The 20,769-nt window shown below is 37.4% G+C and overlaps 2 protein-coding genes across 2 annotated transcripts; one reads left to right on the top strand and one right to left on the bottom strand.

Moving 5' to 3' along the window:
- Positions 1–1,849: 1,849 nt before the first annotated feature.
- On the bottom strand, positions 1,850–12,210 carry LOC145903009 (TBC1 domain family member 31-like). The gene is made up of 22 exons (XM_082991102.1): positions 12,185–12,210; positions 11,875–12,014; positions 11,526–11,675; positions 10,783–10,898; positions 9,963–10,141; positions 9,736–9,884; positions 9,375–9,534; positions 8,981–9,190; positions 8,267–8,431; positions 7,653–7,885; positions 7,311–7,444; positions 6,817–6,950; positions 6,568–6,747; positions 5,859–6,094; positions 5,318–5,470; positions 4,638–4,773; positions 4,248–4,343; positions 3,787–3,918; positions 3,459–3,653; positions 2,772–2,964; positions 2,353–2,445; positions 1,850–2,023 (listed from the first exon to the last, which is right to left on the bottom strand). The coding sequence occupies exons 2-22, from the start codon at positions 11,949–11,951 to the stop codon at positions 1,911–1,913; spliced, it is 3,234 nt and encodes a 1,077-aa protein (XP_082847228.1). The 5' UTR covers positions 11,952–12,014; positions 12,185–12,210; the 3' UTR covers positions 1,850–1,910.
- Positions 12,211–12,822: 612 nt separating this feature from the next.
- LOC145903047 (uncharacterized) lies at positions 12,823–20,763 on the top strand. Its single transcript, XM_082991138.1, has 11 exons — positions 12,823–13,117; positions 13,972–14,049; positions 14,190–14,294; positions 14,616–15,470; positions 15,647–15,763; positions 16,021–16,125; positions 16,383–16,557; positions 16,890–17,004; positions 17,275–18,030; positions 18,441–18,615; positions 18,881–20,763. Exons 1-11 carry the CDS (start codon positions 13,021–13,023, stop codon positions 19,138–19,140), a joined length of 2,838 nt encoding a protein of 945 aa, XP_082847264.1. The 5' UTR covers positions 12,823–13,020; the 3' UTR covers positions 19,141–20,763.
- The last annotated feature ends 6 nt before the right edge of the window (positions 20,764–20,769 follow it).

Here is a 20,769-nt window from a genome sequence, read left to right as displayed (position 1 = left end):
TCGCCGAGAAGTTCATCCCCAATCAGTCACCACGCTTACTCAAGAAACAAAACTCCACCAATAAGTTACGGAAGTCCAAATCACTCACAACACAGGAATAAAACACCTCCAGGCTTCAGTCATCAGTCGCCAACTTCGTAAGTTAATATAAGTGTTTTTTTTTAATGCAGATTGGTCCCAGTTTCCTTTACCATTCTCCCAACAGTTTGTCCAATCACCTTTCAGTTACTTTTATATAGGGCCACATATAGATTATGGTTTATGTGAAAAATACAATAGCAATTTTCACAATAAATGAAATTTGGCCCGAGGCGCGAATCGCACAATTTTGCCTTGTTACAAATTCATCTTGTCAGTGTGTTCAGAACATTTTAGTTTATATTTTATATCATAGCTTTGCAAATTTTTTCTAAATTGTCAAAAAGGTCTGATTAGCACAATGAAGAACATTCTTGCTTTCATATTTTTACAGCAACCGGGTTTCACCAGGGGTTCAACAACACATACAGAACGTAAGTCTTGTCATTGATTTCAACGTGATTTCATCTTACTTCCCCTTGCATGACCTTGTATGACAGGTGAGGGCAAACGTGTCACCTGTCGGCACCAACCGTCTCTCCAAACGATCACCAGGAGTTCCTTCCAAACATGGTACTGTCGTAATTTTGTAGCACAAAATCGCATTTTTGTTATTGTGCTGACAATAATTATAAACAAATTTGGTTAGTTGCATCAGTGGTTCTCAAACCATGAGTCGTTTTGAAGTTCCAAGGACTTCACGCGCATTTTAAACAAAAAATATATTTTTTGGAACTAATGGGGGCAAATAACAAGATTCTAAAAACAGTACATCTTGCAAATATTTTAAGGTTCGCCACGTGGTGAAATAGCTTACCAATCACACGATGGCGTTATATCGAAAGTTGCAAGGTGAGCTATTATGTACGTATTCTGCTTAGAAAGTAAACATGTATTTTATTATGGTGTACATACTGAAAATGTGTGATGCGGTCGAAGCAGAGTCGTTCTGATGATTCATTGAATCGTCCAATTGTGCCGGCACAGCGGGTGCCCAAATAATTTTGCCATTGCGATTTAATTATATTTACCAAAAACCATATAGGCGTCCATGCCCTACGGATAAGGTTAATATTATAAGTTGGCAAACGTTGATGATATCTCAGTCATTCAGCTTATCAAGAATTTCACTTGAAAAACATCCACAGAATGATCGGTAGAGAATAAAAAGTAACGCAAGTGTTTCTGTCCGCTGTAATCTCTGAAACTTTTGTTTCAGACTGAAATCTGTCAATCTTGTTAAATTAGAAAAATACATTTCGCTTTGAAAGCATCATCAGTGTCTATAAAAAAGCAAAGCAAGAATTCGGTTCAATTTACAAGCAAGTGTTTTTGTCGTCAGATTATCGACATCCATGCCGTGCACTCCACACAACCGACAATTCCCATCAGGTAAGTTTCATCAATTTTAGCATTTTTGGGAGGTGGTTAAACGGGTTATTGCTAATATTCTTTTATGCCGATTTACATTGGTTGCAAACTGAAACTTATTCACGTGTTGACTAATTCAGTGTTTGTGTGACGTCATCCCTCTACTCTACCAATGCTGGGTTTCGTCTAAATATTTTTTTCATTGCGAGCCCCGCAACAAAATAATGAATATCTTCACAAAGTTCTCCGGTCACCAGCGACGACCCAGATGCCGTTCAGCAAACCCCAGTTCACCCCACCAAGCACCCCCAAGATTCCATTCTCATTTCCACCCAAGCAGTCGCCCTATCGAAGGCTATGACGTCATCAAAGCCGTGACGTAAATGCAAACAGTGGGTTGTATTACGCAATATAAGGTACACGCTAAAATAAACAGTACAACGCAGATGAATCGAATCAATTCAGGGAACTGCCGTTCTCCGTTGCGACACCAAGCGTTCACGAAGTCGTCGTACATCGTCCATCAGGTGGCGCTCTTGCTCCGCGAAGCTACCTCGGTCACGGTTGATCGACCCTAAAAAAATCGGGACAGTTAAACGTAAACTTACATGTGGAAAAACTTGAAACAACTTTTTTTCAACACGGCGCTGTATTACTTTAGTGAGTAGTCGGCCAAAGTTACCGTACTTATGACAAGAAAAGGTCATTTTAGTATTTCTTAGTTTCGAAAAACAAGCTTCCTTCGTGCTATTATTATTTGCACGTTTTACAGACGTATTATTGTTCATTTTATCGAACGCTTTCTTGCAATTTTTTCGTTGAAAATTATAAAATTTTAACTTATTAGTATATGAGCGGGTCTGGCAGAAAGTGTCGAGAGGAGTTAAGATAATCACGTCATACATTCCACTTCATCTGCGGGATCGAGTGCGGCATCTTCGGTTGTTGCTGCGTTTCGAACCGCCGTCATTCGGTCTTCGTGAGTCAAACTATTTTCTGGAAAGAACATTTTGTCATATTATGTTAAACGATTTTCCCGAAACTGTAAAACGTTCGACCACAGAAAACGGATTGTGCATCATGTACGGGCGATTAGGTGTAGAATTTCAAAAAGTATGGCGCCAATAAGTTTACGACAAACAGTGAATACAGAATATAATATCTCTTTTCCAACTACTTTGGTATATATTGATACCCACTAATTACCCACCTACAACCCTATTCCCATTGTTTAAGAACCACTGATCCACACAGTTCACAATTCCCTTAAAATCCTAAATTTGCGGTAAAAGATCTTCTGACAGTAATACTCTCCTCCTCACCGAACTGAATCCTCTCGTGTTCTCTCCTCAATGAGTTCATGTGATCCTCCATTCTCCTCTCACTCTCCTTGATCCTCCTTCTGCTCTCGTCAAGATCACGATCCTCCAGCATCCGAGCTCTTCTCTCGTCTCCCTCATTCCTCATCATCTCGAGGACTCGGAGTCGATCTTGCTGTTGCTTTACCCTCGATTCCTTGAATAAAATAAAGTCAATTTATTCGACTTTAAAACAAACTAATGAAATGCGCACAGAACTGACGTTGTCCATAGGGCGGAATATTTTTATATTATGCCATTAGGGCTGATTGTGCGTGACAGCTTTATGTATAATTATTACTAAAAGGAAAGTGGTCACCAGGTCATTGATTGTATTTGTGTTTAAGACTTCTATAATCGATACAAAATTCACCTATAACTTATGAGATAAATGCACTTTCAATACAGGCGTTTTAACCTCAGCAGAAACTGATGATGCTTTCTTTAAGGCGAAATACATTTTTAATGCTATCCTTAGAGCGATCTGCCTGATTGACTTTACAGTTTTTGCTCAGTAACTTCAGATAAAGGTACCGATCGATAGCCTGCCTGGGTAACTTGGTTTACCGGTCCAGCAAAGTTTACATTACTTTTTTCCATACAGGCGTAACAAGGAATAAAAAATTTTTGGATGAAAATTTTCAAACTTACTTTCTCGTTTCGCATCTCCGTTAGTCTGGTGTTGAGATGTTTTTGTTGCTTCAAATGTTCCATGTTACGAGACAAAGACCTCGCCAAGCCCTTTTCCCGCTCGATGTCGCTGTGGAGCAGACGAGATGCGATTTCTGTGTGAGTGGAGAGCGCGTTTTCGCGAAGTTGTGACGACGCAATTTGTTCCTCCAGATCCTGTGGATTCGAGATCATTTCGAGCTTGTTTTTAAACGTTAGCTTTGCATAGATCAAAGCAATCCACTGCAATGTGATGCTAAAATACAACAGGGGCAGCAAATTATTTGCAAAACAAAAAAAAATCACACACCTTTGTTTCTACAACATCTACGTCCTGATCCTGCATCTTGCTGTGCATCCTCTCCTCCGCATCTTGGAGTCTCATTCTTCTATCAACATCACACCGGATCACGTCCTCCAGCTCCGACTGCTGTCTCGCCATCTGCCCGAGAATCAGAATTTTATTTCTAATTTTGTGTGAAAAAATTAATTCACAATCAGTGGATGAGACATCGTTTGGCAAATGCAATTGCACCAATATAGCGTTGGAAAGGATTTACAATATCTAATTAAAATACATAAGAAAATGGAGCTTTAGTTACCTTTGACATAAACGCTAAACACCATTAGATATCTTACATAGAGTTTTTTGAAGAATAGATTTCTATGTAAATTTTCAAATTTTGCCACCAAGCTTCATCGGGAAAAGGCATATTATCGTTTCCACCAAAGCTCGCAATTATTAAGCAATCGAAATACACAGTGTTCTACCTCTTGCTCCATGGCAGCGCGATGAGCTTCCAATTCTAAACCTTTCACCTCAACATCTTCAACCACAGCGGCTGCTTCTTGTTCCCGCAATAAACACTGCGGTGCAAAGATCACGTATTGGGTGAGATGGGAAATAATAAGGGGAAACGATGGAGTAGCATTACAAAACGATTGCGGTTAATCAGGGAGTCATGTCAACTTTAACCATTTGTGATATGATGACGCAAATATTCCTAATTAAGCAATGTTGTTTGTTTCAAATCTGCAATAATATTAGTTTTAATCTTAGGAATGTTTTACTGTAGAAAACATGCCACTGAATGCATGATATGGATTTGTTCCCCATGAAATAGATTCCGAATCATCAACTGCCCCCGTACAAATCCCCACCTTTCGTTTAAGTTCTTCTTCTAGTCTTTGTATCTCGATGTGTTTGAGTGTTTGCTGGTGGTCCACGAACCTCATTCGAGATTTATCGAGAAGTTGAAGTTCCCGAACGCGAAGCTCTCTCTTCATCGCTGCCAACCTTCGATGTTTAACAAAAGTTGAAGATTTTCAAACACAAAGTTGGTCCAAGCTGCTTGTTTTATGTTATTTATTATTTTAGGTGGAGCGTACAAACGTCAACAGCAGATTGAAAGATTCGTGGATTATTTGCTGATATTCACAAAACCTTGATAACCATGAAGGTTGGGACGCATTTACAAAGCGGCCGATTAACACAAAGGCATTAAAGCACTAATGCTTACGCCTTTAACGACCAGCCTGAACCTCAATTCTATAGGTTTTTACACGACACGGTCATTGGGCGAGAGTTGCCGGTGTAAGTTGAAATATTACGTATTTACTTATTCGATCATTGGTCGATTTTAGAATGCTCGAAATCATTTATTTTTTATTATAAGAGTTAAATCCCAGTGATTCGGATTGTCAATCAAAATAACTTGGACAACGCAGCAATGTTTCATCGCATGATTAGCAGGATCGCCCACCCCAAGATACTTTTCCGTAATAAAACACATTCGTGGTCTTTCTGAACTGCATAGAAATTAAAATAAAATCCCTCTAACTTTTTGCGTTGTTCGATCAACTTCTTCTCCTCGTCCATGAGGATTCTCCTCCTCTCCTGCTCCGCCTCCTGCAACATCTCCTTCTTCCTGTACCAAGCTTCCTCATGGAGTTTGCGATCCGTCATTTGGTCGGAGAGCTCCTGGGCAATATGTCTGGAAAGATTTTAATCGGTTTAGGTTCAATTTGTAAAGAGACAAAATGTCTCAATAGTTCATTAAAGTTATTAAAAAATCGATTTCGCATTCTGCAAATACAAAAAAAAATATGTATTAACGCAGAAAGTTACACTGTGTTTTAATTCTTCTAGGGTTAATTTGTTTGTTGGTTAAAAAGATTCGCATCAGTGTAACCTTTGTGTCTGAAAGAAACGAACATGAACGAAGCGTTTTCACTCAATGCTTAAAAAGATATATTTTGCCGAGATTCGGTGATTTTTTGAGACATTTTCTACAGATTTACTCAAATGACTGAGTAACAGTATAACCGGAATTAAAATATACATCAAAATCCCAGCTTTTAATCTAAACCCTTAATCCTCACTTCTCCCTCAAGTAATCCAGTTCGTCTTTCCTTATTCTTTCCCTTTCCTGTGCTTGGTAATCCACAATAAACTTTGGGTATTTGTTGAATATTGGGTAAGTGGGTCCGTGCGCCAGTGGTTCGAAAGGGTGAAGGGATTCCTTGGGGTCGATCTTCTTGGGGGTGCACTCAGAAAGGCGATACGCTTCGTTGATCACAGCCCTCACGTCCAGAGCGTTTCGGTGGTGATAGAAATACTGGAAACAACGTTTATTTAATTTTAACATAAGTGTTCTTGGCTGCCTGGCTTGATAGCATTTGTGGTTTTATCGGTGCCCATGCCATTTCATTTCTGTTGTATATTGTTAATTTGCGTAGTTGCTTTTTACGCAAAATACATTTGATTTGTATTTGTATTTGCTCTTTGTTGTCAGAAGAAAAAATGTTTTTGTGAAAAATATCCAATCTGTTTACAGTATTTAATGAATATGCGTTTCCTGCTTTGGCAAACTCGATGTCAGTGAGTAGTTCATACATTAAATCAAGTCCATAATACACATTCCATAGAGTAAGTTAAAAACAAGAGGTGTTTTAAAGGTGAAAATCGCTGACAACACTGCTGCGCACGGATAGATATTCCCATAAGTTTTTATTCTCGCAATTTTGAAAAAGTTCCCAAACAGCGCTAGGTCGTTTTCACTCAAACACCAGTTTTCGTGTCAAAGCCCACCTTGAAGTCGTCAGTTTGTTTTGTTTTGAGCAGAGCCGATCTACAGCAGATAGAGTAGGCGACCACACAGTAGAGAAGGAAACTTGGGTGGTTGCTAAACACGTTATCGAACAACCTCAACCATTCCTCTCTAGTGAGGACCTCAGACATGAAAGTCTGAAGAAGTGGCCACGCGTAGATCTGCAGCAAAACGGATTAAAAATTACTGATAAGAAATCGGAGAGTTGCAAAACCCGAGGGTGAAAATACCTGGGTTGTGACGTCATACTTGACAAAGTGCTGAAGTAATTCCCGGTCGTGGTGACTCAGCACATTTTCGATCATGCTGAGAATGTTGATTGGAGGGTTGGGGAAAAATTCGAACCAGTGTTGGCACCAGTTTGCTGCGTCATAAATCACCACAGATTATTCACTGGTTGACGACAACTGCCTAATGTCAGGTAGTTGATGTTTTTAATTGTCATGCATTGATGATTTTAATTTAAAATGGAAGTGCTACTGGTTGCGAGGGGCGATAAGGCGATAGGGGGAATATTTTGGTCTGAAGCAATAGGGCAATTTTTTAGAAAATGCAAAAGCAGTTCAATTACACAAGGCGATTTTTGGAAGGCACTGGGCTTTTTTAGGGTTTCAAAACGCCACAGAATGGGTCTACCGGGGATATTTTCGGCAACTGTCGCTACAAACAATGATGACGTGATTTCGTCTATCTTACTCTCTTTGAATAAGTTAATTAAACTCACTGAGAATAGTCGCAACCATCTCAAAGCAAATGAGTGTGTTGTTTTGAAACAATTTGACGAATGGAAAGACGACCAACGGAAGATAATCAAGCTCGGCAAAAATGGCCGACCAATGTGCTAGAGCAGAGAGAACCCTGGAAAATAAAACGTTTTCATGATACACATTATTCAGTATTTGTAACAAAGTAAAGGACCCATGAAGTTGTAAACATAAAACACGAACTTAGAATACTTTGCTGGATTTATTTCGTTCAGCATTATTAGACACATATTAAAAACGACGCTAACCTCAAAATATCCAATGGCAAACCGCGCAAAATTCAAGCCAAGACATCAACAAACCTCTCAAGCACCCGTAGCAGCTTCCCGCTCTTTACCGGGTATTTTTCCTGCAACGTGGCGTAACTCAGATGCGTTCCCTTGTCGTGAAGAGACGAAAACGCCTCCTGGTTCTCGGGCAACTGAAGCAAACTCCTCCATATAAAAAGGCGGTATGATTCCGGGTATTCCCCGAACCAGCGAACGATTTTGAGCAACCGGGGTAGCGATAAACCGTTGGGAAGACGATCGCCTTCCTGGTGAAATGTAACAAGCCTTGTTTTTCACCGTAAAAAAGTCATTGAATAAATCTACACATGGAATAATTTATAATGTAGTCGCAAACTTCATGAAAAAAACATAACGGTTTGCGTTGTTAATTTTGCACCGTCATTTTACCGTACGTGAAATAGGTTTGTTTGTCATTTAATGTTGACGCACAAAAAAAACAATGTAGGCCTATGTCGTAATAATGTGACGAACTATAACCTATACTTTTAATTGTGCCAGGAGAACAGATTAACTCAAATACAATATGCATGGCAGCAACTTATCCATTGAACAACCTTCCCCCGAGGTATTTATATTGAGGTTACGTACGAACTAAAATAACCGTTAAAACCCAGGACAAAATTTACCTTTTCTGGGTCTGTCTTCGTTAACTTCCGGCAGTAAATCCGTCCAGTCGTCATACTGCCATCTAGCGGTCGTTGTGCTTGTCTGGAGTCGCCTGACACATTTTTCTCCACCAGCGCCTTTCTCTTCCAAACGTCTTTTACCACACGTACTAGTGGTCCAGGGGGCTTCGTTGAAAAATAAGTTGGAATTGTTGATTCAACCAAACGACAATATCGTATAGAATTAATCTAGTTCGTGCGGTGAAAATATGATATTTATGTTCATTTATCAATGAAAACAACGACAAGGCAGGCAAACTTCTAATGGTGTAAACGACTTTTTATTCGTTTTGTGTTTCGCACATTTGTTTTATCTCAGTTTACACCTCAATAGGAATTGACAAATCCACTAAAGATATAATGTAAGGTGTTCATTAAGTGGTGCTTTTGTGCTGCTTGTTTATATAAGCTTATCAGTAGGACAGCATATGGGTGTCTGTATCCATTTATTTGTTTTGTATTAGGGTAAATTCATGTGCCCAAAAATAAAAAAAAAATTGCTGGAAAAAGGCTAAATTCTTTGGTGAATTAACTGCATTCAAAGACCAAAACAGGTGTTTTTGTTTATGTCCCACTGCACATACAATGGATATGAAGTCAAACACAACAGTGGCACCCCCAAACATACAAGTCAGAACGAGGCAAGTGGTTTCAAAGTCAAGCACACCAACCCACCTTGTTGAATTCGCTTGTTAGTGACTTAGCACTGTAAAACACAATTGCTCCATTTTCAGTCAGACCAACGATGTAGTCACTACCCTGGGAGTGTGTGCAGATTTTTGTGAGTCTATCGCCCTCCGGTGGAGCTTGTATGTCGAACAGGACATGGCATGTGTTGATGTCAATGAACCTTGCAACCCCATCTTGGGCCAAAACACCCAATATCTAAAAAAATAAAAATATATGAACTATGCTTTAATTGCAATGAATTGCCACACCCACAGCTACTGGCTTAACACAAAATAATTTTATACTACGTATCTAATTTTCGTCTTCAATAAAAATCTTATTAAAAATGTGTCGGAAAGAAGTTTTGATGAAGCAACCATAACATCACAATAAATCTTACTTTACTGTCGCCACGATCAAACTTGTCTGTGAGAAATTCTAGTTGTTTCACGGACTGCACAGTGGTTGGAAGTTTAATAACTTGCGATAGATTGTGAGTTTGCAGGGAGTAAAGATGAAGCAAGTTGGACTTTCCGCCACAAACCAAAGTGCGACCGTTCCTAAGAAAGATCATTTATTTTTTATCAACATAAAACGCCAACAGTATTATCGTGTTCATTGTTTTTTACAAGAATGTACAAATAGTGATCAACAAATATGGGCCAAAGTAATACACTTTGATCAATATAATACAATTTACTTGTTATACTGAATATTTACCTCACATACATGTGAGAAGAAACTTTACCTCACATACATACCTAGTCACAGCAAAAGTTTTGTATCCAAATTTAACTTGGCTTTCAGCATTTAGCTTATACTTCCATGTAAAACTATCACTTTCCCATCCAAAGATTGTGTCGTCAGTGAAACAAGTTAAAATTATGTCACTCCGTGGCAAGAAAAACACCTGAAAAAGTGTCAAAATAATGAAGATAACTGAGTAATCCAATTTTTTAACATGGGTTAAGAAACTTAAGTATCCGACCTGCTGTATAGGAGTCTCACTTTTAACATTTAACTTGCGAATTCTCTCAAATGTGTCGAAGTTCCACATTTGAGCTGTGTCCCTGGAAGTCGTGATGCCAAATCGACCACTGTCATGTACTGAGATGGAGTGAACCGCACTTTCGTGACCCCTCATCCAACTTACCAATTCCTTGTTATCTAAAAATCAATCAATAACAGTCAAATTGGAGTTTTTTTTAGCAGGCATGCATATCCCACATGGAAAAATTTCCAAAGTGGTACTAGGTACATATGTATAGGGAGTATTGTCTCAAGACACATGTTCCCGGATCCCAGTAATGCTCTAACAAATTATCACAAAATATTAAATTGTCTTGATCAACATAATTCACATTTATAATGTTTTTGTTGCTGCCAGGCATATTGTAACTTAATAATCTGTTCTTCTGGCAAAGATAAAACGTAACTTTATTCACCGACGTTTCGCCTGTTATTCAACAAGGCTTCCTCAAGGTAATGGTGCTCTATAACAACTTACTGTAACTGTAGTTTTCCCGCCCATTTTTTATACATCACATGATTTTACAAGCGGTGTTAGCGTTATCCCCTTTTTCGTGTTGGCACGTTTTTTTTTTTTTTTTTTTTTTTTTTTGGCGTTAGTTGTGTGCTGCACTGTACCATTACCTTGAGGAAGCCTTGTTGAATAACAGGCGAAACGTCGGTGAATAAAGTTACGTTTTATCTTTGCCAGAAGAACAGATTATTAAGTTATAATTCACATTGATAATGAATATAAACTGCACAAGTGCAATGTAATACACAGCTAAACCTTAACATACCTTTTGAATAACACTTGATGGAGGAATCAGCCAAACCAACCAGATATTCATTTTGTCTTCGTAGTCCGGTTGCTAAAGCCGTGCAAGACTGGCCACACATCTGAATTTCAGAAAATCTGGGGACAACAAGTCATATACAACTAGGGATGTGACAAAACAAAAAAGATTTGGATTCAGTCGAATCTAAATACCTACACCCAATATTCAAACCGATTCCGAATATTTAATGACATCGCAGCCTTACATTTTGGTTGTAAAAAATCATGTGCACGGTGCACCATTTATATTTTCGTAATTTTATTCAGATGTTGTCATTTATGTGCTAAATTGGCCAGTTTTTGCTTTGAATAATCCTGTTTTTACACAGAAATTTCAAAAATATTAAGTATTGTTTCTTAAATTTGAGTAAAACACAGTAAATAATGGATCAAGGTCATGATTCAGCTTCGGTGTCGACATTCGGTAGAATATTTAAAAACACCTACTATTCGGCTGTATCCGAATATCTGCATTAGATCCAGACAGACATTTAGTAGATAGACTGCAAAAGTATTTTTCTCGAGTTTGTCTCATAAATAAGTGTGAATAAAGTTTTTTTATATTTTTTATATATGGTAAGGATATTTTACCATCATAAAATTGTTAAAAAGAACATTATATACATCATGCCTTAACAAGGTATCACTAACATATGAGAGTGATACATGACTAAATAGTGATTTGGATTTCAGATAAAATGGTACCTGTTTTTTGACAAGTCAAATATATAAATTCCTCCAAGATGGTCGGCAGCAAAAACTTGTTCTCCAAATTTATCAAAAGAAACATGAAGGAATCTCTTAAATCGTCCACATTTGATTCCCTTTCCCGAGTTAACAACTGAAGTTAATACTCTGAAAAATACCCAGATGTTGTTTTGAAGTAAAAGAAGACAATCAAAAACTTTTTTGCTAAGTAAAAAAATAAACATTAGGTTGTTTTCTTGTTGATGTTTTTTAACATAAATTGTGTGTAATTCAACAATAAAAGTGTTGCACCACAGAGGTGCAGCTGGGTGATTGACACAGAAATAAAAAGAATTCAAATGCAAACCCATTGCTTGTTGTTGGTGATGGAACTCGGTGCCATATTTTCCCAGCTTTGTGTCCTGTAATGTCGCGTTGCTCCATCACAGATTTCGCTGATATGTTACTTTTATTTGTAAAATGCTCCTCAGTTTCGACAATCGTTTGCTGCTTTGGTAAGAAACAAAATTAAAATAAAAACGCTCTTCAACCACTTTCACTTTTCACATAAAAGGCAATTTATCGCTGAAGCAAACTGTAAAACACCATTAATAATTTTGACGCATTTACATTGAAACATGCGTTTGCAATGGGCAATACTTTCACGAATAACTTACCTACTAACGCAAGCTTTTTGTTTTTTTGAAAACAACAACTAAGTTTTTCTTTTAACTCTAGCGCCCCTTGTTCCGATGATTTTAAATCAAGCGGTCAAACAAATTTGCTGACAGAATTATTAGTCAACGATATTGGTTAATTATGTCATTCCAAACCGAAACACAATAAAAACTCGAATTGACGTTCAAGCAGTTTTGTATGACAATTAAATGCAAACAATTTGAACATGTTTGAGGGTATAACAGACTCATAGGAGATTTGAATGCCGGTTTTACGTCGAACTTTCGGTTGCGGTGCATCGTGATATTCTATTGATCGCCAATTGCATAAAATAAGACAAGTATAATGGAAATTTCCAAACTAAAAATGAATGTCCTAAGACACGTTGAATATTTTTTTGTCGCAAACGAATCTTTTTTTGATGTCTATACGTAAGTTGGCCTCTATTCAATTCATTTTTCGATATCACAGTTTGATTACAACTTCAAAGTATTTGGCAAAACTTTTTTTTCATTTCAATTAACCGTTTTTAATGTGCGCAAATGATTTAATAAAATTTAAACAAGCGCATCTTTCAAGGCCGAGGTGGTCAGGCGCCGCATAGTGGTTGCCTGAAACAAACAGAGGAATAAAATTTTCCTTAAAATTAACAAGTGAAAGCGTGTGCTTACGGTTAAAGTGAAAAAATAAGGGTTTATTGCAGTGTTTTGGATTTTTTCTGAATAATTGTCGGGAACCCTTTGAAAGTCGTTATGCTGGTTCTTTCCTGGAGATCCAATGCGTGCCTTTTGTAATGGCAAAGGCTTAATACTAGTGGCAAAGTGCCTCTTTAGCTATGGCAGCCTTCGAAGATAATCTTGGCCCAGACCTCGACCAATTTTCAGGTTGCAAATGGACAGATTGGAAAGAGGCTGTGGATTCAGATGGAATTGGTAAGACAACATCCATCTTTTCACTTAGGCCTACATCACCAATTGTTTATTGTTGATTCTTGGTTAAATCGAGAAATTTTGAAAAGATGTCTTTATTGAATTATCCTCTTTGCACCCAGTTAGACTAAATTGATACACTGGTTTGCTGAAGTAGTTGTGTTTTTGGCCACCCCACCCTAAACATGGAAAGAGGAACTTTGTTGTTTCAACATTGGAAAAAATCCAGAGCTTATAAAAATCCTCCGCACACATTTGTGAAATTTAATTGACAATCCTCACAGAAAAAATAGTCTAATTTGTCAAGTTATGTAAAAAGCTACATCGACCAAACTATCCAATCTTATGTTGTTTAAGCTTTTTATTTGTGTAAATACTGGCAACCTCATATTACTTGCTCATACACAGCAGCAAAATCAATCTTGGCAATAAAAATGTTAATCCACAATTATGCAATAGAGCAAACAAATAACAGATTTTACTGTTGGCAAAATGCTGTTTTTGCTCGGTTGCTAAACTATCATGACCCAAAACGTGGTTGTTGTTGAAAGTAAAATTGTATCGTTTTGGTCTAGTCTGCAAATGTAAGTTTAAAACCAAATAGAAAGTATGTTTTTTATCTTCTCAAGGGTGTTATTGCAAGCTGTGGTAACTTTTAGGTTGATGATTGTTTTATGTAAAATTTAAAAACATGTAAGATTCTTGCAAAGCAATTTGTAGAAAACATGTACACCAAAAGTATATATTCGCACAGCAAAGTGAATTTTTTTAGCCAGAGAGTCATTTGTTGTTATATGAATTGCATCACATTTAAACCTCTTGACCTTTTATAATTATGTGAATGTTGTTTCTTACAGGGGGAAGCAGTCAGGAAAGCGTTTCTTCCTCACTATCAACACGACATGAGAAAGAAGTTGCTACTCTTAAACGAGAAGGTGTGGATGACTTCATTTCCTATTACATAACTTATTTTTCTATGCATATTACTGTCAATTGTGTTTTACGTATCATTATTATGATGAATCAATAATTAGCTGAATTGACATGTTTTACTTTACTGCTGATTTTTTTTTAGACCTTGGTCTATTTGGTTTCTGTCCTGCGAAAGATAATTTTTATCTAGTTGTCTGCGAGCACTGTCACCTGCCTTTCAAACCCCAAACTTTCCAGTACCATGTTGGTAAGTGGCATTTTAGGATTACTTCCTAACTTGCTGTTGTTTTTGCAACCATGTTGTTGATGACTATTGAGATGGCAGTTATGTACTTGATGTGCATTTCTCTAATAGAAAGCTTATCTTTTGAAATAGTGATTTTAATATCAAGTGTTTTTTAGAAGAACTTTCCAGGTCTGGTATGAAAGTTCTGTAGATTTCCCTGGCAGACAAAACATCAGATAAAATAAAATCTACCTAACTTTTATGACAGAAGGACAGTTCTTATTAAATTAGAATAACTGGGTGCACCAAGTTTTTGTTAATTACAACACATTTGTACTTTAGAAAAGCATCATGCTGGGAAACCTTTGAAGGTTGAAAGTAAAATAAAAATGAAACCACCGGAAAACAAATCATTCACAGAACCATCCAGTGTTTCAACAAGTAGATCACCAGTGTCGAAAAGCAGCTTTGTGTCTATTCGGAATGATACCCTACCAGTTGAAAGAAGACCTCATCCCAAACAGATTTCCGTTGCCATTAAAAATGCTTTTGACAAAGTTCCCTCTAAGATGTTGGCATCTAGAAAAGCCTCAAATGCACATAAAGCTTCAAGCGATCCTGCAATTTCCCACCAGTCACATAGTGGTGCTGCTACTGTCTCAATAAAAGAGCAATTGAGGACTAAGTTTCGTGATGACATGCAGAAGCCGATACCAAAGAAGCCACACAAACCTTCTAGACCTCCTCCTGAAAAATTGGGAAGGGTGGATGCAGAAAGGACTAAGAAAGTTCCATTTGTAAACAAATCGCATCATCACTCAACGAAACACAGCATACACCCTCATCACCCTCCAAACAAAATGATAAAACTGGGTTCTAACTCTCAGAAAAACCATGGAGTTGATGTCGACTTACCATCGTCACTGCGTAGCAGCACCAATCCTGAAGTTGTCATCAAAAAATTACCAATCTCTGAATCTATGCCAAAGAACCAGACTTTTCCCAGTGGCCCAAAGCAGATTGTGTCCTCTGCCGATCCACTGCGACAATACAAACACAACCACAACCCTCAGACAGAGATTGTTAAACCTGTCGACAGAGCAACAGATAAAATCGTCATTAAGAAAAACGACCGTATTTCCTCCGTGTCAACCCTCTCTTATATGGTCAAGTCTGAGAAAAACGTACCTCTAAAAGGTTTGGAAATATTTATTGCTTCTCGATTGAATTCAGTAGTTTTGTGCATTATTTCGCTACACATGCATGGACAGTATAAGGTGAATAAAGGGTTTTTTATCTGGCATATCTGTTTTTTCACCTTGAATATTTGCTCAGAAGTCAATATGTAGTAAAACTGTTCACTGTGTGTGCAGCGAGAGAATACGATCCCAATAAACATTGTGGAGTTCGTGTGGAATCAACCAGTCTACCTTGCACGAGATCGCTGACCTGTAAAACTCATGCATTGCGTCACAAACGGAAAGTTCCAGGTGAGACTTACCTTTAAACATTGCACATTTTTTTTGCATTCTTTTGACAAAATTAAAGTAACAAGTCAAGTTCACTAAAGTAACAACATTTTTATACTAGAAGTAATACATGGACAAAACAATTTCTCATTTGTTTTTTATCGATTGTAATATTATGCATGACAAGTTTAAACTGTCCTTTTGCGTGATTTAGTTTGGAGGTTAATCTTGATTTTGTCATAATAAGAAATTTAACTTTATGTGAACTTAAATTTCAGGTCGTCGAAAACCCTATGATGAACTACTTACGGAACAAGCAAAATTTAAACAGAGGTTAAAAGAGCAGGCAGAACAAGCAAAGATCCAGTCCACCAATCCCAGGGGTGACTGTTTGTATTAATTGGTTTTAAATTGGACATAGAACCAATTATAAATTAGTGTCCCATTGATTGGAAAAACATATGTTGTGAAAAAAAGGTGCACAAATAACATAGCACCAATTGTTTGTTGATTCATAGATCTCCCAAAGGTAACCATAAATGTTGTTTGATTCATTCCCACAGTTTCTTATCATACATGATAGCATGCAGAAATGTGCATTTAAAGTGTAAGTACCTGTGGTAAAACATAGTATTTACAGAGTCAAATTCTGCACCGATTGAGCGTCTAAACAAACCATTTGTGGTGACCAAACTCCCAGCTTCTGAAGTTGAACAATTGAGAGTGCCCAAGACTTCATCCACTCACGATGTAAAAAGTCCTACCCCATCCACTTCCCCTCAGAAACCTAAAAACCTTATTCGACTATTTCCGCAGTAAGTACAAACCACTTAGTTGTCTTTCTAAAGTTGAATAACAGTTTTTAAATGGGCGAGCTGCAGACAGGTGTGTAGCCTGCTAATGTAGATGCTATCACAGTTCCACTTTAACAGCTGCACTGATGAGACCTTACAGGTCAAAACAGTGCATGTACACATCCTGTCTGCAGCTGGCCAATATTATGGCTTTTTTTGCACATAGTGTTAAAATTTGTTTTAGAAATTTAGAAAATGAGTAGTTTGAGTTGTTTTGAAATGTTGGCTGAACTCTGAACTACATAAACTTTGTTGAGTTGTTCACATGAAAAATGTCTTTCCTTTATTTGCAGAACGCCTACACCAAAACACATTGATTGTTGGAAAGATGTTCCACACGAAGCAGAAAACGAACAGGTTTTTGATCCGAACCAACATTACATTTCTCACAACCCCAAACCCCTAGTGGTGAGTTGATCAAAAATATGATTGTGCAGAATTTGCTTTAGGTTAGCTCCATACAGGGCAACTGTTTCAACCTATTATGACTGTTGACTTTGTGGTGACTACTGCAGTTGCACTCTCTGCAGCTAATTTTGAGGGCTCCTCTGTTGTAGTTATTAGTAGTATATATGATAAACTTTTTGTGGAACTGTCTTCCAGGTGGCACTTTTAATTTGTGTTTAAAAATGCTGGTTACTGTAACTCTGCATGATGGAACTTTTTGGTTTTCCACAGGTTAACTCCTTCAATGGATGGATGATGGATAAACGGCAACCAGTTTTCAATAGAAAGTTGAACTACTCTTGGAGAAGCATAACAACATCATTGAACAGTCGTCCTCCATCTGTGAAAGCTGCAAAGAACAACAATCTTCGAACTGGAATACATTTTACTCCCTTGCCTTCCGCTAAGATTCCTGAAAGCCTTAAAAGATCGTCGGATCATTCGAGGTTGTGTTCATGCAATGACGAAGTGTCCAGCTTCTCAGACAGCGTGTTTACAAACTATGCAACGAGTCCATCCCCCTCTGTATGTTCTCTAGTAGGCCAGCAGGCAACCCACAACTCCTTGTTTAAGTCAGCCAGTATTGACAACAGCGCTCTCACTAGGCATCCATCCATCTCGAAAAAATCCCAGACGAAGAGGGTGAGAATGAAACGGAACACGGTGGATGTTGCGAAGTCGCCAAGGCATTTATTGCAGATGCCTAACCAAGCAGATGCCTCCAGCTTCAACATGACTACCTCACTAAGCCACGACACAATGGACATTGCATCTTTGTTGTGCCAGGGTCAGAATCAGTTTGTTGTGGCTTCAGAATCTGAAACCTCATCTTACAGTCTCCCCTCTTCTTCTGAGTCGGTGTTTAAGATACCGAACGATGTCGGAGGTTTACTGGGGTTAAGCGGTTCAAACCACAGCCAGACTCAAAGTCACACCCCCGGCAGGAAGAGGAACTTGTCAGGGAAAACAAGACATAACTCTCTGCCGGTAAGTTTTCTGGTTAACATTTGCTCAACGCCATACATGACCACAGTGGAATTGCAATATGTTGTTGTAACACATAGTGAACATGTTTAAATTGTCAGGAAAAGTGCTTTGATTTGTATACAACTCTGCAAATTTTGTAGACATGTTTAGTTTTATGTATTGGTACTCGACAAGTTGAGCATTATGGGTTGCACTATATTTGTGACATCAACTTGAAGCACTGTAATCTTATATTTAAATCATTATTTTTTTCTTGCCATGGCAGTGAAATATGTTTTTGCAAGAATACCTGGGAATACACATCATTAGCAGCATAATTTTATTCAATCTCAAACCAATTTGCTGTTATTTGTATGCTGCGAAAAATCAATAGTCCACATTCCATAAGATCTCTCGTTGGGTTTTTGCAGAAAACAAAGCATGAGGCTTCACCTTTGAATGGATTGTCGTCCAACTCTCTGGATCCACACACCTGGTCACACAATGTTATGCATACCGGTAACAACAACTTACTGCAGCAAAATGCAACAGCGAATAATAACATTGCTGACACTGTGAGCTTTGACTTCAATGACTTTACACAAGGTTTGTACAACATAAACTGCTTAAATGAAACTGATACTGGTTTAAAATGTACAGAACATTACACATTGAACCTCTTTAAAAAATATTAGAACTTGTTGTATGGTTTGGTTTTTACCAATTGACTATTTTTCATTTAAAAACTGCATGGTTCAATGCTAATTTTATGTTTGTATATTCTTGTTCAAGTTTTTCCCAGAAAAAATAGATTATTATGCACGCATTGCTTTAAGGTCTTGGATAAGTAATTATTTTTTATATCTACTAGGTGCAGTAAAATGTATTGAGGAGGTTACTCATAATTCCAACAATAATAACAACAGCCAAGGTAGCAGCTTTGAAGTGTTGCTAACATCCTCTGCACATGACTCAAAAGGTATCGGTTCACACGCGATTGAAGCAAACGGCCAAACTGACCTCATGGCTGCAGTTGGACAAGGCTTTGATTTACATCACAGCTTGGAAGACTTGACAAGCCCTAAGACAGAGCAAATAATGTTTTCTAATGAGAGAATCTGGGAGTCATGACGAAGCGTTTTTTTTAGCATCTTCATTGGTCGCTATTCTACAGATGTTTGACTCAATGCAAACTTATCATATTTCAAGAAAGCTAACTATCTTTGTTGTTTTTATTTGGACTTGTTTCTGAACGCCAAAGTAATTGTTTAGTGAAGTATGTTTTTGCTTTACGTCTTTCCTTTGGACAGAGCGAGAATGTAATAAATTCACAATGTTTAAGTGTTCCCATTTGTATGGTAAGTATGCTTGACCAGTACCAAAAACTGCGGAATTTAAGTAATATTTTCTGTAAGTGTGTTGATGCGTTGTAACCTCACATAGTAAAATATCCAAGGTTAATCCTCAAATTTATGTTTCGATATCATTGGGATGGACGTTGCATAAAAAAAAATTCTCAAACATTTTCACTTAAGGTCAGTTGGGTTTTGTGTTGTTTTCTTTCAAGAATTCACTTTATAGCGACCATGAAAAAGTTTATTCATGTGCCCACTTACTGTGATTCCGTGCAAAATAGTCGATTTTTTTGTAACCTTTCGATTTGAAAAAGTTTCTGTTGATTGCAGATCATGGGATGCTTTTCATGAACAATTTCCTTCTTTCTTTCTTTGCACTTCTGGTTGTTAAACATAAGGTCGCTAAAATATCAAAATCATTTGCCCCGGAATTTAGTGTAATTCTAATTTCATTTCAAAAGCATATTGTATTGTTGGTCATTGGTGTTAAAACAATCAAGTTATTATAGACAAAACAATTGACCTGATTAATGTTTTCCAACAAACCTTTACTTTTGTTTATTGTTCCTTTTTTGATCTAGTAGCATAAACTAGATTGCATTTTGTAATAAAGGCCATCAAAAATTAACAGTACTTCATTAATTGTTTCCACCCGTGAATTTCCATCTATCCAAACCTGTTTTGTTGAGAGATTTTAATGTTGATATATGTTGTTCTGCCTACACTTTGCCATGGAGAAGTGTTGTTTGTTTCTAACTGTGGGTTTCCTGTCTGCATTTGACACAATGTAAAACACATTTTTACTCGCACAAAAATATTTGACAGTCGAAAGATTTTTGTTACATTTTGATTAAAACTTTCCAGCTCTACAACCATGCTTAAATGCAGTATTTTGCTATGTCGGATATTTAAATATAGCATTATGTTGTATATTAAGAGCTGTATTAAGTTGCCAAAAGCAAGATGATTGACATTGTTGATGAAGTGTCTGAAATTGTGCCAATTTGTGAACTGGCATTTGAACCAAAGTGCATGTTATTAAGAAAAAAAAGTTACAATTATGTAAGGCTAGCTGTGTTCCCCATTAAGCAAAGCATTTGTTGAAAAGAATTTTCCATTCAGATGTGTTGTGTGTACATATACAAACAATTAAGTTTTATACTTTGGTGTCTAAAGATGTTAAATGCTACGCTGACGATGCACTGCGTTTACTAACGAGTTTCAGTTACTCCCACTTCCATTTTTGCATACCGGTTTTGTGGTTGCGAATTTGAAGCCAGTCGACTCTTTCTATCCTATTTGTGTTTTTTTCCTACTTTGCGCTGTTACTATCGTACAACTTTCCTTTTTGTATCGTGTGCATAACGAAGTTGTGTAAATATACATAATTTATACAACTGCCATT

The sequence above is a fragment of the Ascidia mentula genome, chromosome 1 (genome assembly GCF_947561715.1).
Source record: "Ascidia mentula chromosome 1, kaAscMent1.1, whole genome shotgun sequence".
Classification (NCBI taxonomy): domain Eukaryota; kingdom Metazoa; phylum Chordata; class Ascidiacea; order Phlebobranchia; family Ascidiidae; genus Ascidia; species Ascidia mentula.
Note: the sequence above shows the minus strand (reverse complement) of the source record. Positions and strands in the feature narration are given on the sequence as shown.